The sequence below is a fragment of the Carcharodon carcharias genome, chromosome 7 (assembly GCF_017639515.1).
Source record: "Carcharodon carcharias isolate sCarCar2 chromosome 7, sCarCar2.pri, whole genome shotgun sequence".
In the NCBI taxonomy this organism is placed as follows: Eukaryota; Metazoa; Chordata; class Chondrichthyes; order Lamniformes; family Lamnidae; genus Carcharodon; species Carcharodon carcharias.
The window spans coordinates 24813972-24831344 of record NC_054473.1 but is presented as its reverse complement, the minus strand read 5'-3'; the positions used below and the strand labels follow the sequence as shown (position 1 = coordinate 24831344).

The 17373-nt window shown below is 38.5% G+C and overlaps 1 protein-coding gene across 1 annotated transcript in view; it reads right to left on the bottom strand.

Moving 5' to 3' along the window:
* Positions 1-17373, bottom strand: part of nt5dc2 (5'-nucleotidase domain containing 2) — a 57015-nt gene that overhangs the window by 26474 nt on the left and 13168 nt on the right. The window contains exons 2-6 of the mRNA XM_041191800.1: positions 13679-13863; positions 9035-9109; positions 6326-6381; positions 5592-5685; positions 1775-1903 (exon numbers count right to left, since the gene is read on the bottom strand). Coding sequence (XP_041047734.1) covers positions 1775-1903; positions 5592-5685; positions 6326-6381; positions 9035-9109; positions 13679-13863 — 539 coding nt within the window. The remainder of the gene's footprint in view (positions 1-1774; positions 1904-5591; positions 5686-6325; positions 6382-9034; positions 9110-13678; positions 13864-17373) is intronic.

Sequence of the window (17373 nt, the reverse complement as noted above, 5' to 3'; positions counted from 1 at the left end):
TGACTCTCCCATGGGGGAAACCTGAACTTAGCAGGGCCATTGGAACTCAATGTAGAGTTAAACCAGAGCCCATTTTCGCTGCAGCAAGGGCCTTATCTGTGTGAGTTACAAATTTTTAGAATAGACATAAATGCTCGTGAAGGGCTAAGGTCTGTAGAACTGTAAAGCTGTGAAGTTATTTAAAAAGTGAAAACAATTGCCTGCATTTGAGTTAAAAAAGGTGCTATTCTACATCTGTACAATAGCTGTCTGTCAAACACAACCTCATTATTATTGCCCGATTGCTTTCCACAACCTATCATTATCACATTAGGGGGCTGCAAGTTTACAGTTTTATTGACAACTCAATGAGGTTAATACTCAATTAGCTGTCTTTGATGTAGGGTTATGAATACATATGTTTGCTGTCATAGAGGATTAAGCACTTGAAGGTTTTTAATTATATTGGATGAGCTTTCATGAATGAGAGAGTCATAGCGAAGTTTGTAATAGATATTTAGAGCTTTAACTTTATTTAGTCTCGGCATGGCTCCTGAAGTCAGGCCATGTTACATACTGGGTCAATTGGTATTGAGGGTATGATGACAAAAAATTGTGGGTATGAAGGTTTGAGTTGCCACTAAGTTGCAATAGAGACTATAAGGGGCAATGGAGGTGGGCGAGGTATGGGTTGACATGAGTTGCCATGTATGGGCATGGCAGTGGGATGGGCTGGTTAAGGGGGTGTGATGATGAAGCCTATATGGCCTAATGTTTAAGAAAATCACCAGGGCCTAATTTAGGATGAATGGCTGCTGATTGCAAGACCCACTGGTAGCAGAGGGCCTCACAAAACTTGGACTTACATTCAAACCCAAACCCCTCCTGGTAGTCACCCAGGTTTTTGTGCATGTGTGAAAGCTCCAAATGGACCCACCAAAAAAAAAAGGCTATTTCCAGAGACAGTTTGTATGTGGCTTCCCATGATGCCTTTAAGGAGTTCTTAAAGACCTCTTTACATGATCTAGAAGGCTTACCAGAGGACTTCTATATTATCTAACCTCATCTTCAAATAAATCAAACAATGCTTGACAGGAGGACAGAATGACATAAATCTGAGGGATTTGAGGACAAACTGAAATGTGGAAGCTGCTCCACAATAATATATACAGAGCATTACAGCACCATATATCTTTCAGTCATTGGCTCCCAGAAAGTAGAACTCTGCATTTATACAAATTTTACCAAACATACTAGATAGCCCGATATTTAGTGAGGCAAACTGTTCCACACTGGAACCCTATCAACCTATTCCTGCCGTACAATCCACTTGGTGTACAATCCATGAGTTCTAAGAGAGACTGGAATTAAACTAGAACAACAGCTGCAAGCGTGACAACATTGGTCCGCTAACTCAGCGTTAAACAGTAACCAAGGACAAGGGGTTTTCTATTTATAGTCTATCTAATTGTCATTTCTGATTATTGACCTGCAAGTGAAGCTCTGCTCTGTTAAGAGATGAAATGATAAATTTAATTAAACTTGTGGTCTTTATTTTACTGCAATTCTTGTTATTGCAATGAAAAAGTCAAACTAAGTAACTCTAACCATGTGAAAGAATTGGGTGTACAGAGTATAAAACCACTGTCGCTTAATAACAATGAAAAGCTCAATCCTTTTCAAACTCTGTTCAGAAGCAAAGAACAAATTGCCCACTCAACATAATTCTTTCCAGTGTTAGCAGCACCTGGGCAGTATTGCACACCCGCTTAGGTCAAACTAAGTTTATACTCACGCTCACATCCCGGAAGAGATGAACAGGATCATATTCGATGTTGTGGGTAATAAAATAGTCATTCACACACGAAAGAAGAGTCATTTCAGGAAGAGAAAAAATATCCATGAACTGTTTCATGGAAGGGCCCTAAAGTATAAAAACAGAATGCAGATAAATGCAGAGACATACATAAAACAAAAAAAAATCACAAATCTCCTGTGAATATATCGTATATTGGAGTTTTTAAATATTGATTATTTGGGGCATCTAGCATCCTGCTCCTATTTTTTCAGAGATCTTTTTTCTTTATTCTTTCATAGGATGTGAACATTGCTGACAAAGCCAGCATTTGTTGCTGATCTCTAATTGCCCTTGAACTGAACATTTCAGAGGGCAGTTAAGAGTCAACCACATTGCTTTGGCTCTGGAGTCATAAGTAAGTCAGACCAGGATAAGGATGGTAAGTTTCTAGTGAACTAGAAGGGTCTTTACAACAACCTTTGATAGTTTCATGGTCATCATTACTGAGACCAGCCTTATAATACAAACTTATTAATTGAATTTAAATTCCACCAGCTGTGATGAGATTGAAACCCATGTCTCCACAGCATTAGCATGGGCCTCTGGATTACTAGTTTGGTGACATTACCACTATGCCACCATCTCTCCTGATGGCATTCTCAGTGTGTTAATTATACTACCCTACCCTGTTTCCACTCCAAACCCATTGTCCACCATTTTGGCCAATGTCTTTACAAAAGTGGCCCAGCTGCCTTATCGAATTATGCAAACAGGTCCTATGATGTACATTGCTGATCTACCATTCATCCTCTCTTTTCAACTAATTTGCCAATCTACCTCAACCAACTCATTCACATGCCTTGGTTTTGTTTAAAATTTAATACCCTAGTTTTAGAGACTGAAATGCATCACTCTCTAAAATTATAAAATTCTATCATGTTACGATCATTCTTTTCCAGAGAAGCCCTTATGACAAGATTATAATTAACATTGTCATTGCACAAGGCTAAATCAAAAATAGTCTGTTTCCTAGTTGGTTCCTTGACATATCTGGACAACTGTCTGAAATGCATAATAAACTTACCATCAAAGCTATGTTTCCCAATTTGGTTTACCAAGTCTATATGAAAATTGAAGTCCCCAATGATTATTGCATAGCCCTTGATATATGCTCCTCTAATTTCCTGATTTATACTTCATTCAAAACTATGATTACCATTAGGAGGCCTGTAAACTACTCCCACCAGTATTTTCCACCCATTGTCATTTCTTGGCTCCACCCATACCCACTCTACATCCTGATTTTCTGAGCTAAGATACTTTCTCTCTATTGTCTTCATCTTATCCTCTATTATAAGTTCTACCCCACCTTCTCTTCCATTTTGTCTATCTTTTCTAAAAGTCAAGAAACATGGAATATTTTGTTTCCAACCATGTTTATCCTGCACCTATCTAAGTAATTGCTACTGGATGCCACCCAGTTATCTCTATTTGTACTATTAATTTACCTGTCTTGTTATGTAACCTTAGTGCATTAGTTACAATCAGCCCTAATGTGTTGATATTATATTTACATTACCACATACATATAGCATTTTGCATATTCACTTCCTGACAGAAGATAATTTGAAATATTATCAAGAGCACCAAAAGAACTTAATAGCGGTTTAGCAATTGAGTTACCTATGCTTGAGAATTATGATTTTACAAAAGAAATTCTAACCTAAACAGAATGAAGATTGTATTCATCATGAAGGAGGTTACCTAGTCTTTACTTTGGTTGTGCTTTTATTTTAAATTCTAGAATAGTTACAACAGGATTGGACAGAAAGAGTAAACATGTTTGAACAGAAAGACACCCTTTTCAGCTTAGATGTCCCATATGAAATTGGTCTTTTTGACAACAGCTTGTGATCAAATCAATCTGGACTTAAGTTACCTTCTCTCTTCATTTTAAATACTTACAAATGCAAGTATTGAATTGAAAGAGAAAATCACCTCTACAGTTAGTGCAGTTTGCATGAAATCCTAGAGAATCAACTATGTTCACTGTGAATTTCACCACCTATTCCATTAGCTAGCTGATATTTGCCAACTAGGTGAGATATCTGCCAATCCTAGAACAATAGCACCTTAAATTGCAGAAATGCCATACAGCTGAAATCCCTATTCTTAGAAAGATATATGAAAAGATCTCCACTTTAATATCTGTACCTCTTCACAATAGGTCTCCAAAATCTCTGAGCCTTTTGCTCAACAGCCACTGAAAACATTAGTAATGCATACCTTTACTAATTTACTCTTTGGGCCAACACATGATATCAATGGGTGACCTTGCAATACTGTAGGAACCCAATGTCCCATATTTAACTTGATGTGTAAATATATCGGTAATCACCAGTCCACAGTATTGTGATTTGTTTTTAAACATATTTTGTAAAAATACAAGATAACAAGATAATAAATAAACCTAGATTTGCACAAAGCTGGAAGAGCCTGGCACAACTCAAGCTGCCAAATGTTGATTGTAAGTGCCATCTGTAGCTAAGCATTCTGGTTTCATGTCTATTCTGGCTGCCAGAAAATTTTAGAGATTGCAGGCAAAATAAAGGTTTATCTGCAAGTCTCCTGTTCAAGAAAAAACCAACAGCTTTATCTGCAATGCTGAATGGAGTGGGGAGTGGCTTGCTACCACTTCCCTTTTCCCTCCATCCTGACAAGGAGTTTCCATCTCAGTCCCTTCCTGTTTAACCTGGCTAAATAAAATATAAACATCTACCTGCTGAGCAAAAGAAAAATGCAAGGTAAGTGATTATTGACTGGTTTTATTTGCCTCTTAAAGCTTGTCAAAATAATGATAAAGTGCAGACTGGAGTGCAAATTCCCCTCTCCCTAAAACAAATCTCATATCGAGTTAGCATGTCAATTGAGAAAACCTGAATCAAGTGGAGTGAGGAAACCGTTCATCATGAAGGTAGAGGAGTACCTACCTTTACCAACATAGGGAAGCACATGTCTAAGAAAGGTTATGATTGTCATCCAGTATTCCTTATATTGCCTATAAACAACATTTTATAACTAAAAATGGCAACATGACAAGTTTATGCAAACAAAAGAAATTTGGGCCCAGATTTTTGCCATGAAGAGCCTCTCCAACATGGCGAAAATCCTGGGAATGGCCAAAATTTCTAAGTCCCGCTCCTGAACCTGGCATTTTCCATCTTCGCAGGGGCAGGACTGGAGTCAAGTTGGGGTTTGCATATACACAATTCACAGAGGCAGCTGATCATTTAAATCACCAGTTGCCGCCACTGAAGTGGGATTTTGGAAGAACGAAGCATGAAATCCAGAGTGTGCAGATTAGAACAGGAAAGAGGAGGTCTGAACTTGGTGAATGTGTTTGGATAATCAGGATAACCCTTTGGAGAGGTAAGAGTGAACATGATTATGAACTTATTTCACACAAAATCATTGGAATTGTCAAAGAGCTGTCCAGCTGTCAAAGCTATCCAGGAATTGACATTATCAAACACTTCAGTGTCAAACTTCACTCTAAATTTGTAGAGGCAAAGCTTGAAAAAAAAAATTGTCAATGCAAACCCTCCTATAACGTTCTTGCCAGGATATGTAGCATGGACCATTGCTCCTTGACTTTGTCACTAAATGATGAACTCTCTAATTTCCTCTCTCCTCAACATTAGCTAGTCTGAGGCCACTCTTCTCATTTTTTGAACAGAGATGTAGCGGAGATCAGGAGCTCGAGTGGTGGATGAGTAGAGAGGAATTAAAAATGAGAGAAATGAAAAAAAATTACCTTGCCATAGAAATCACTCATTCGATGTAGAGGAACATGTTGAGTGCCTTCATACATTTGAAATACTTCCTCATCTGGTACTGGGCTGAGTCCTCTGAAAGTATGTACAAATTGATTTCAGTAATTCACGAAATTTCCTTGACAAAATATGCTTTCTATATGAAGGGAAAATTGAGGTTAAAAGGTACGCCAAAAAATATAACCAAACAAAATTAATATTCATGATAATAATGGATAGCATTAGATACAAGGCTCACCATCAGCTTTCCAAGGGCAAATAAGGATGGATAATAAATGATGATCTTGCTAACGGCACCCAAAATCATTAATATTTTAAAAATGCAGTGGAAAACCTGCATCAAATGGCTGAAATTCAGAATGAGCATTTTCACTTTTAGCATCATTTCAAATACATTTGGGTTGATCATCTAATCAACAGGATAAAAAGGTAGGCGCACACAATCTGTTCTATACAAGTAAACTTACTATCAAGTCTATTTTGGTTTTTTTTACATAGATCTTCAGTTGCAAACTAAACACAAGCATTTCAAAATGTACTTATCCATTATTGCCAACATACAGTTCCCCAAAAAGTAAGTGCTTTCTTGCATACTTGCACAATCTTTGTAAATAAATACCTTTATAGTTTGATATAGCTATTCTTGTATCAAAGTCTTTAGTCCAATTCCAACATCACCATATTTAATAATATTAAGCCATACAGAATATCATACCTGTACACTGCTCCTAACTGGACGTAATGGAAAGCATCAATCTTCATTAGAAATCCCTGTCAAATAAAAGAATATTTATTCATACACTAGACATTTGGGTAACAGTCTACCTTTAGTAACCTCTTAGTAGAAATCTTTTGTCCTGTTTTTGGGACTGCTGACAATTTGGCTTTAAAAGGACATCAGATTGATTTTCTTGAGTTGTTGCTGCCAAGTTAATTCAGCCCACAAAAGGGTTAACTCCCAATTCGCCTGGAATATTTATTAGACCCATTAATGAGGGGCAGATTATGTGGTAAATGGAATTGTGTTTCACATACTTGATCAGTTTAAGACAATGGGGTCCATTGGTACATTTTAGAGACATTTACTTTGGTAATGTTAGAATGGCCCCTTCATGACCTGAACAGACAATCTGGGTGCCATGAAGGGGTGAGGGCAACAGAGGGGGGAGATTCTTTCTGAAGGTTGTAGTTTTGATTGATGTATTGATGAGCCAACCCTTGACAGAAAGAGCTGGGGAATGGTTAGAGGTCAACTGTATTTGTTTAAGTCTTTTTAGAAAATGTCAGAAGTAGTAATTTGAATTTTAAACAGCCAAAGAGGCAGAGAACTCTTTTTCCCCTATAGTGCCAACAGCTTAATATACTAATTTGTAAAGTCAAACTAAGCCCATTTGAAGAGCTCAATTCATGTAACTATTTTGGACGTTATGAGGAGAAACAGAAAATGTTAAAACTCCTTATGACAATGTGTGCCTATTCAAGTTATGCATTTCATATAAAGTAAACTAGATTGTTAGTTTACAGAGGGCCTCATCTCACTAGACTGATCATCAGTCTGTCTTCTGGAAAGTAGAAGAAATGCACAAGGCACATTGTAGCCACAGGATCCAGTCCACACCACATCACAAAATCATCTTACTGCTGGCCCCTGGGCAATACTATCATGTGACTAGACAATGAAAAAGAAGGTACTCTTCCAAATCATAAGGGGTGAGATGGCCACCTTTGGGAGCAACTAGGGATGCTGAACCTAAGAATATATCTAAGAACCCAAGAATAGTGTAGATCCAAAATTGGCAACACCTTGGTTAACTTTCACTTTAATTCTTGCATTAGATGCACCCATTGCTAGCATCTGTTGCTCATCCCTAATTGTGCTTGAACTGAGTGGTTTGCTAGGTCATTTCAGAGTCAACCACATTGCTGTGGGTCAGGAATCACATTTAGACCAGGCCAGAATAGGATGGCAGATTTCCTTCCCTAAAGAACATAGTGAACCAGTTAAGTTCTTTACAAGTTTCATGGCCACCATTACTGAGATAGCTTTTTTATATTCCAGCTGGATTTATTGAATTTAAATTTCACTACCTGCTGTGGTAGGATTTGAACTCATGGCCCCAGAACATTAGCCTGGACCTTGGGATTACTAATCCAGTGACATTACAACTATACCGTCACCTCCCCACTAAAACCAGGAGAGGTTATTATTTCTCTTCATGCAGTACAGCAGGGTGGTCGATCATGTCCTGAAACTATATACGGCAATTCTGCGGCTGAACTGTCTCCCACTGCTGAGACATAGCCGACCACATGTATACCAGAAAAAGAGAAAAACTAGGACAGATGGTGCTTCTATTGTCATGATCACACATCTTCACCATGTAAATCTGTACCAGAAAACAAGGCAGATGGAATAGACTTTATTCACAACCACATGAATTAAACAGGCATTATATGGATTTGCAATGAAATAGCCTTGTGACACAGGTCATGAGCGTCATTCTACACACTCACGCATCAGTATCTGTGCAGAGAGAGAGTGTAGAAAGAGAGAGGGAGAGAGAGACAGTGGAGAGAGGGGAGTGTGGAGAGAGGAGAGTGTGGAAAGGAAGAGGGAGAGTGTGTGAAAAGAGAGAACAGAAAACCCAGCTTTTGCTTAATAGGGTCACACGGAACCTCCCGGAACCCACCCCCAAAGATTTCACAGACCTAGTTAGTTGCACATTTTAAACTCAAATGAATAAAGAATGGAGTACAATCAGATAGAGAAACACTCAAAAAGAAAATAAAAAGTAGGAACAGAGAGAAAGGGATAGAAAATGAAAGTCAAGATGAAATAGTGGGACAAAGGGAATGAGAAAATGAGAGAATCCAAATGAAAGAAAGACAGAGACAGTGAAAATTAGAAAGGTAAAAGAGATAGAATAAGAGGGAATGGGTGAAGTGGAAAGCAGGAATGAAGGAATGCATTAGGCCAGACTGTGTGCTGCAAGGGAATAAAAAGGGAAAGAGGAAATGTGGAAGGCAAGAAATAACAGAGGGGAAAATAAGACAGGAATAGAGGGATGCAAAAGTAATGGAACAAGAACTTACAATCCAGACTTTGGCAAACAGTTGAAACCACAAGGATAACAAAGACCAATTTTGAGTAGGTAAATTATTTTTCCAGCTCCTACTTTGGATTGGCCATCTCTGCACATTCCTATATATTTTACATGTGTTACATATATGTAATATTTTGTATAATATATATCTCACATTATAAGGTACTATGCATCAATCTAATCACAATGATGTGACAGGCAAATGACAATGTCATTCGGTTTGGAAGATTGCATAATTTATATTTTAGCACACAAAAAAGATTTGTTATACGCTTGTTAATGAAAATTGCCCCCTTTTAAAATTAAATTTTACATCTTACCTTCCGCACGTCATAATGTAGTCCTCTGATGGCAAAGTTAGGCTGGTATTCATAGTCCTTGATTCCTTCTGGGTACTAAGAAATAATTGAGATTAATGTTCAAGGTTGAAAAAAGCCTCAAAAATACAGCATTTGGCACACTATCTCTTGCCTCTTGCACATCACTGAAAGAAGGCACACTTGTAAAACACAATATAGGTGAAATGCCGCTGTTCTGCATCAGAGTTAGCTGAGAATTGGTAAAGCCACATTCTAAAATATAACAGAGTCCACTGGAAAAAAAATTAATAGTGCCTACATTTAAAGGTTAAAGTAAATTATTCTATAAGTAAAGAGCAGGATGATTTAGATTCTTGTTAAATACCTCACAAGGCACTGTAATTAATAAAATCCAGTTGAAACAAGGGAATTTGAAATATTGTCAAGGTATATTCCTCCAGGCTTTTCTAAAACAGTCTAACCATGTTATATGATTGTCATAAATTAGGTTTTACGAATATGTTTGACCTTTGCCTGCTATTATTTTTACCAGCTTCTGTTTTACAGGAGTTATAATTTTTCAGTGATTTGTTTTGTGTCATACTCCAATTACACTCTGGAACCCAGCATGGTGTCAAAATGGAAGGGTGGTGATATTTGCGTATCTCCTAACTGTAAATGTTTTCCTCATTCAAATCAGAGAATCTTAGAAGTCCTTACTAGAAAAATCTCTTTAAGTATTATCCATTAAAACACTTCACCTCAATAAAAGCCAATATGACTGCCACTGCGCCTTCGTAAACCAAGTAATGCATGCAATTCCAGACCAAAGCTTGAATACCTGATAGGCATTGGCACAAACTAAGCAAACAATTGAAGCTTTGAAATTATGCTGCAATGAATAAATGACAAATCCATTATATTGAATTATTTTTGTTCACCATTTAATAGAACTTTAAGCATTTACATTACATAAAAATGTTGTTGTCCGGTATGCTCCAGGAATGGGTGATGCTGGTTACTTCAAAATATTGGTTAATGGGGAGTCACTGAGTTATTTCGTAAGTCAGGCTGGCCAAAATTAAAAAAACAGATCATATATCACTACATTTGCATTTCAGAAAGCTAACTACACAATACCACAGAGGGATCAGAACCTGAGGAGAACTGACATAACAGGAACTTTGAAACCTTAGGCTAGCAGGCTTGGCTGCACTGTAAACATACTTCTGGTTCAGATTCAGATATTGAGAGCAATGATAAAACGATTGACATTGCTACATTTCACTGCAGTAAAAACCTGGTAGAAACAAATTGCTTATTATCAAGAGCTTCATATTCACAAATGGAGAAGATTTTGTTGTTATTTCAGGACAAACTGGTAAGATTGTACATTGCATTAGTTATCCTGCCTTATCAGTGTGATCTTACTCAACTCCCACTTTACATGAGAAGACTGTTTGTTAAACACATCAAGAAAGTACCCCTCTGACACCCCATGTTCCCCACTGTCTGTGCTCCACTGTTAATTGTTTCTGTTTTAGCTAACATGTCTTACATAATACCATTTCCAAAGTGTGCCTCAGACCTTTCCTGCTTTTAAAAGCCTCTTGAAAGATCACCCCCTTGGTTATGCTTTCAACACAGCTGTATTTTTTAACCCTGCTTCCCTTCTGCCTGCTGTAACCTTCTGTAATGCACTCTGAGCTTCTGTTCGCAGTGTATGGAGCAAGGACTAACAGTGCCTCTAACGGAAACTTGGCTAGCTGTACTGAGGTGTCCCAACAATGCTCGGAAACCTTCAGGTTCTGGATAACTTCTGAATGGTTTCTGGTTGGTAAAGTGACTATTTGCATTGCATCAGAAATTCCAGTTAATAGACCATTTAGTTGGTACTGTGCCAGATAACACAAAGTTTGCATTTAATGTTAAAAGAGATTTTAATTTATTAGTCAGCACTGAGCTCTTTAATATAACTATATATATATATATATATATAATTAAAGGCTACAAGATAAATTTGATGCTTTTTAGCTAATGTAATTGCTGACATTACTCATTTCCTGAACGAATTGCATTAATCACACCAAAATCCATTGGCTTCAGCTGGATGCCGCTAAGCAAGGGAAGCACTATACTACAATCAGACTTGAATTAATCCCAATTATTAGGCATCCCCTATAACCATTATGTATCATCTATAGTCATGAGTAATTTCCCACTGCTCAAGGATGTAATTATTCATTGCAGAAATATTCAGACCGCAGGTGTTTCATAAATAATAGATAATACAAATAAAATGCAATATCACATTAGTGACAATCAGAATGAAAAAGCCGCAGAAATTGTACATCTATCAACATTGGTAAGAGGCAGATTAATGTTTCAGGTGAGACCTTTCATTCAGTTGAACATTTTTTGTTTTTGTATTCAAGTGGAGATGATGGGTTAATGACCCACAAGGAAACCATTTTTTTTCTCCATCCTCCCCCAACCTATGCTACCATACTAAGATTTCCTCAACAATTAGAACTACATTGCCACAGGAAGAGTGCCAATCTAGACTGTGCAGCCACACGATATTCATTTGTGAGATGATTACAGATGAACCAGTGTGACCTCACCTGATTTCCATGTAGTTTCTAGCTAGGTTACCAGACAGTAAATCAACATCTTGAAGTTAAAAACAATTGAGCATCCCACAGGTTTTTTCCAGTTGAAAATCAGCTTCTTTGGTACAGATTATGAACCAAATTTGAGATCTTGCTCATTGCAATAGCTCAGTTTTTACATACCAAACCAGTCATATTCATAAACCATTTAAAAGTGCAGCATTACGACCATCGTAAATTTAATTTTTTTTAAATCAGTCCATGCCAAGGCATATTACGGAATGCTAGAAAGCTATTTCTCTCTACAGTTTATCACATCATGCATTTGGCATCTCAGTTGAACAACTGAGGTTGAGAGAGACTGGGAAGGATTGTCTGCCAGCTCTCAGTTCAAGAAGGTTGTTGCATGAGAGGCAGGGAGAAAAATCAAGCCATAAAACCTGGTGTATTCATTACATCAAGGGCAGGATCTTCCAGTCGGCAAGCGGAAGCGGGGTCTGCTCACCAACGCGTAAAATGACATGGGATGACGCCGGGTGGAACTCCCGACATCACCCCACTGACATCAGTCAGCTGTGCGCCCACCGACCTGTCAACAGCCTATTGAGGCCATTGAAAAGCTAATTAAGGTCATTAATGGACCTGCCCATCCAACCTTAAGGTTGGCAGGTAGGTCGGGAGCCCTGCGGGCTTTGGAAAAAGCATGAAACTTCATCCACGGGTGGGATGAGATTTCATGAGGGTATTTAAATTTTTATCCAATCTTTCAATAAAAGTTATGGACATGTCCCAACTCATGACAGTATTACAGGAGGGGAGATGTCAGGGAAATTTTTAAAAACATTTCTCGTATTAAAAATTTAAATTCCGAGCCGATCTCCCTGAGGCAGCACTTAGTCTCAGGGATCTCTGTGCGCTGTTTTGCATTCATGCACGAAAGAGCACACCCCCAGCTGAGGGAAATCCCCCCAATTGCACAGGGAGTGCATAACACTTCCAAGCGGACGTCACACTGGGCAGGCCTTAAATGACCTGCCCACATAAAATGGCAACGTGCCCACCTGCACCCACTCATACTCCCCCCCCCCCCCCAATGAGAGGAAAATTTTTCACCAAGTGGCACTAAAGCTGGGCAGACAAATAATACATGCTGCACTTATAGGCTGTTTCCTGTGCTCCACTCTTACTAATCTAAATCAGAGACAGAGCATTTCCATCGACAGCTTCTCTACCTACCCCTGCTTTCGGAGAGTCCCCAAAAGATCATGCTTAGCCTGTTCTTCTTCCTCTTCCACATAGCAGCCTTTTTGCAACATCATCCACTCAAACGGTACACAGCACTATCCACCACCTCTCTAGAGACCTCCTCTGCCTTTCTGCCTTCCTTGTCCAATACTACTTATCCAGCATCCTATCTTGTGTGAGCTGTGTTTTTCTACAGCTAAATATTGGGAAGACTGAAGCCCCTGCCACAAATTGTATAACCTCTTGATCTAAAAGGAATCAAGGTTTAAGGGGGCACAGGCAGGAAAGAGTTAAAGCCACAATCCGGTCAGCCATGATCTTATTGAGTGGTGGAGAATGCTCGAGGAGCCAAATGGCCTACACCTGATCCTACTTATTATGTTAACCTCACAATCAACTCAAACCGCCTCCTCAACCACAAAGTTCAAAGAAATAATCCAAAATCATCTTCCTTGCTAAATATATGACATTAATTTCATGGGACAAACACTTGAGTAAAAAGTGGCCTCGCTCCATTGTCATTCAAGTGCAATCTTTCTCTAAAAAGAAATAACCTTGCTGCTAAGGAAAGATTTAATTCAATGGATTCATTTGTAATAACCTTATACTTATTACATAGCTGGGATACCCATGTACCACAAATGCAAGACTAAAATTAAAGATGCTCACCTATTAGCTAATTTTCATTATCTACCAACACAATCCATTGCTTTTTAGCGTTGAAAGTGTAATGTTTAACAGCATTAAAGCTTTATGCTTAAAGAAAATGAATGTAATCATTTTGAGAAACAGTAACATGTAAACTTACCTTGTATTGATCAACAAGGATTTCTCGTGCAGTGTCGAAGATCGTTGTGTGCAGTGAACTGGAATATTGTGCAAGAGTATAATCATAATCAAATCCATAAATTTCAATGTTCCCCAATTTAACCTCATTATTAGAATAGATGTTTGCAGGATTGAGGAGGTTGCAGATTCCTGGGGGAATAAGTTCTGGAAAAAAAATAACAATTTATTTACAAAATTTAAATAATTAAAACTGTCGCACAACACCTTACAGTGTAATCTCACATGTGTCATACCTCCAAAGTTACAGGGAAAATAAGTGATTTGTTCAAATAATATTTATCTGTGAAGTTGCTAATTCTATTGACTAAATCAGAATAAAGACAAAAGTAGCAGCAAGTGCTAATGAGGAAAAGTACCAGCAGAAAACCAAAGCAATCAAGTCCATGATTCCTGTTTTTTTTTAAAAGCCAATTTGCCTTTCACAAAATCAGCAAACACCAGAAAACGAAACAGTCAAACCACAAATAATTTTTTTCATGCTGTTTTCAGCTGCCAGTAGAGTCAGGGTTAAATTAACATTTTAAAATAAATGGTACTTTGAAAATACTTTAACTGAGTCAGTCATGTGTTACATTGCTTTAATAAATTTGCTGTGTTAGTGATGTGGAAACTGTTGCTATGTTCAAGATGCAGCAGGACATAAGAAACAGGAGGCATACGACTCTGCGAGCTTGATGTGCCATTCAATATTCTGCCTCAATTCCTCCTTCCCACCTGCTCCCAATATCCCTTGATTCCCAAGAGACCAATAATCTATCTATCTAACCCAACCATGAATATATTCAATAATGCAGCATCCACAACCCTCTAGGGTAGAGAATTCCAAAGATTCTGAGTGAAGAAATGTCTCCTCACCTTAATCCTAATGGTTAACCCCTTATCCTGAAGCTGTGCCCCCATCTTTTAGGTTTCCCAGCCAAGGTAAAACAACCTCTCTCAACAATGCTTTATCCTGTCAAGCCCTCTTCAGAGTCTTGTATTTTTCAATGAGATCACCTCTCATTCTTCTAAATTCCAGAGACTAGAGGCCCAATTTACTCAGCCTCTCATTATAGACAATCTTCTCATTCCAGGAACCAATTTAGTAAACTTTTGTTGTAATGACTCCAAGGCAAGTATATCCTTCCTTAGACATGGAGAGCAAAACTGCACACAGTACTCCAGGGGCAGGATTTTCCCTTCGTTAGGCAGGCACGGAGGCGAAATGATCTGCCACCCATGATTTCACACTGGTTGGCGCTGCCTCAGCGCTGGCAGGGTGGGGGCAGGATGAGCGCAAGCGCTAAAGTCCACGCATGTGTGGGGGAGCGCACACTGAGAGCTCCCTGAAGGCACAGAGCTGCCTCACAGGAGCTTAAGAATTTTGCAATAAAAAATAAAGATTTTAAAAATAAAAGGAAACATGTTCCCACATGTAAATCAATCACATGAACAGAGACATATTAAAATGATGTTTAAATTTTTTTTAAATTACTGCTGGAAACCTCATCCTGCCTGGAAATGAGGTTTCCTAAAAAATGTAAAGGCAACCTGGCCTATTCACCCTGATACGTCCATATCTCTTTGCAGCCTCATTGTGGCCTCCTCACAGTTTGCATTCCCACTTACCTTTGTATCCTCAGCAACTTGGATACATTACCCTCAATCTCTTCAACTAAGTCATCGTTATGGATTGGAAACAGTCGAGACCACAGCGTTGATCCTTGCAACATTCCACTAGTTACAGGCTGCCGACTTGCCCCATTTATCCCTACTCTCTGCTTTCTGTTTGTTAACCAATTTTCCATCTGTGCTAATAAATTACCCCCAAATCCGTCAGCCTTTACCTTGTGTATTATGTGTGGCACCTTAACAAATGCAAGTGTACTATATCCACTGGTTCACCTTTATCTACCCTATTAATTACAAGCTCAAAAATAACTTACTTACTAATAAATTCCAGCATTGCCCAGTGACTGTTGCCAGGTTAACTGGCCTGTGCCTCCTTGTTTTCTCTCTCCCTCCTTCTTTGAATAGTGATATTGCATTTGCTAATTTCCAATCCGCTGGGACCATTCTAGAATCTGGTGAGCTTTGGAAATAATAGCCGCGCATTCACTATCTCTGCAGGTACTCTTAAAGAACTTTAGGATTTTAGCCATCAGATTCTAAGGTTTTGTTAGCTTTTAGTTTCTCCAATACATTTTTCTGCTGATATTAATTACCTAAGTTCCTCAGTCTCATTAGCCCTATGACTGGTAATTTGTATCTTTTTCAGTGAATGCTTGTTCAATGTCTCTACTATTTCTGGAGAACTTGTGGTGCAGTGGGTGGCATCCCTGCCTGTATACCAGAAACTCTGAGATCAAGTCCTACTCCAGGACTTGATGGCCATAGAAGGTGCATTTATAACAAGGCTAAGCAGGTTGATTACCTTCCAATACACCCATGGCAGGTGGTAAGAACAGGAGAGTCTCCTGATCAGCCATGTTTGATGTGGAATGGTGCCCCTCAAGGTTTGGCCTCTGGTGACAGGCTGATGATCTATCCCAGGAAAAGCTAGTCATGGAAATAGACATAAGCATGTGTTTTGTCTGCCTCATGTGCCACTGGGTAAAGGAAAAGTCTGCTATTTCCTCATTCCCCTGTATAATTTCTCCTGTCTCTGCCTCTAAGGGACTATTTTAGCTACTCTCCTTGTTTTTGCACATGACTAGTTTACCCTCATTCTATTTTTTCCCTTTTCATCAACTCTTGGTCACCTTTTGCTGGTTTCTAAAACTCTCCCAGTACTCAGGCTTTCTCCTATCCTTTGCACCATTACAAGTCTCTTCATTTAACCCAATGCTATCCTTAACTTCCCTAATAATCCACAGATAATCTTTCAGGCTGAGTTTTTTCTTGACGGAATGTGAAGTGTTTTGAATCATTTAAATATTTTCTGCTGTTCATTTCCCGCCATTCCCATCCAATCAGCCTTAGCTATTTCTCGCTTCATACTAATATATTTGGCTCTGTTGATTCTTGTTTTGAACTTGATTATGCCACTCTCAAACTTAATATGGAATTCAATTGTATTATGATCACTATTTCCCAGAGGATCTTTCACTTAAATTACTAATTAAACCACAATACTAGGTTTAAAATAGTTTTATTCCTCGGTGCTTTCACAATGTGTTGTTCTAGGAAGCTGTTGTGAAAGCATTACACAAATGCATCTCCCAGATTACCTTTGCCCATTTGGTTTGTTTAGCCTATAAGAAGATTAAAGCCCCATTCAATTATTACACTTTCCTACAAGCTCCATCTAATTATTTCTTGTTAACTCTCTGTCCATAGTTATAACTACAATTAGGGGGCCCTATAAAGGACTCCAGCAGTGTTTTCTGATCCTGGTTATTCCCAATTTCCAGCCATTCTGATTCTTTTTTTATTCTTTCATGGTATGTGGGCATCGCTGACGAGGGCAGCAGTTGTTGCCCATCCCCAATTGTCCTTGAACTCAGTTTTACTACACCATTTCAGAGGACAGTTAATGAGTCAAACAGATTGTTGTGGGTCTGGAGTCGCATGTAGGCCAGGCTGAAGTAGGTTGGCAAATTTCCTTCCTTAAAGGGCATTAGTGAATCCAGATGGGTTTTTTACAAAAATGATAGTTATCATGGTCACCATTGA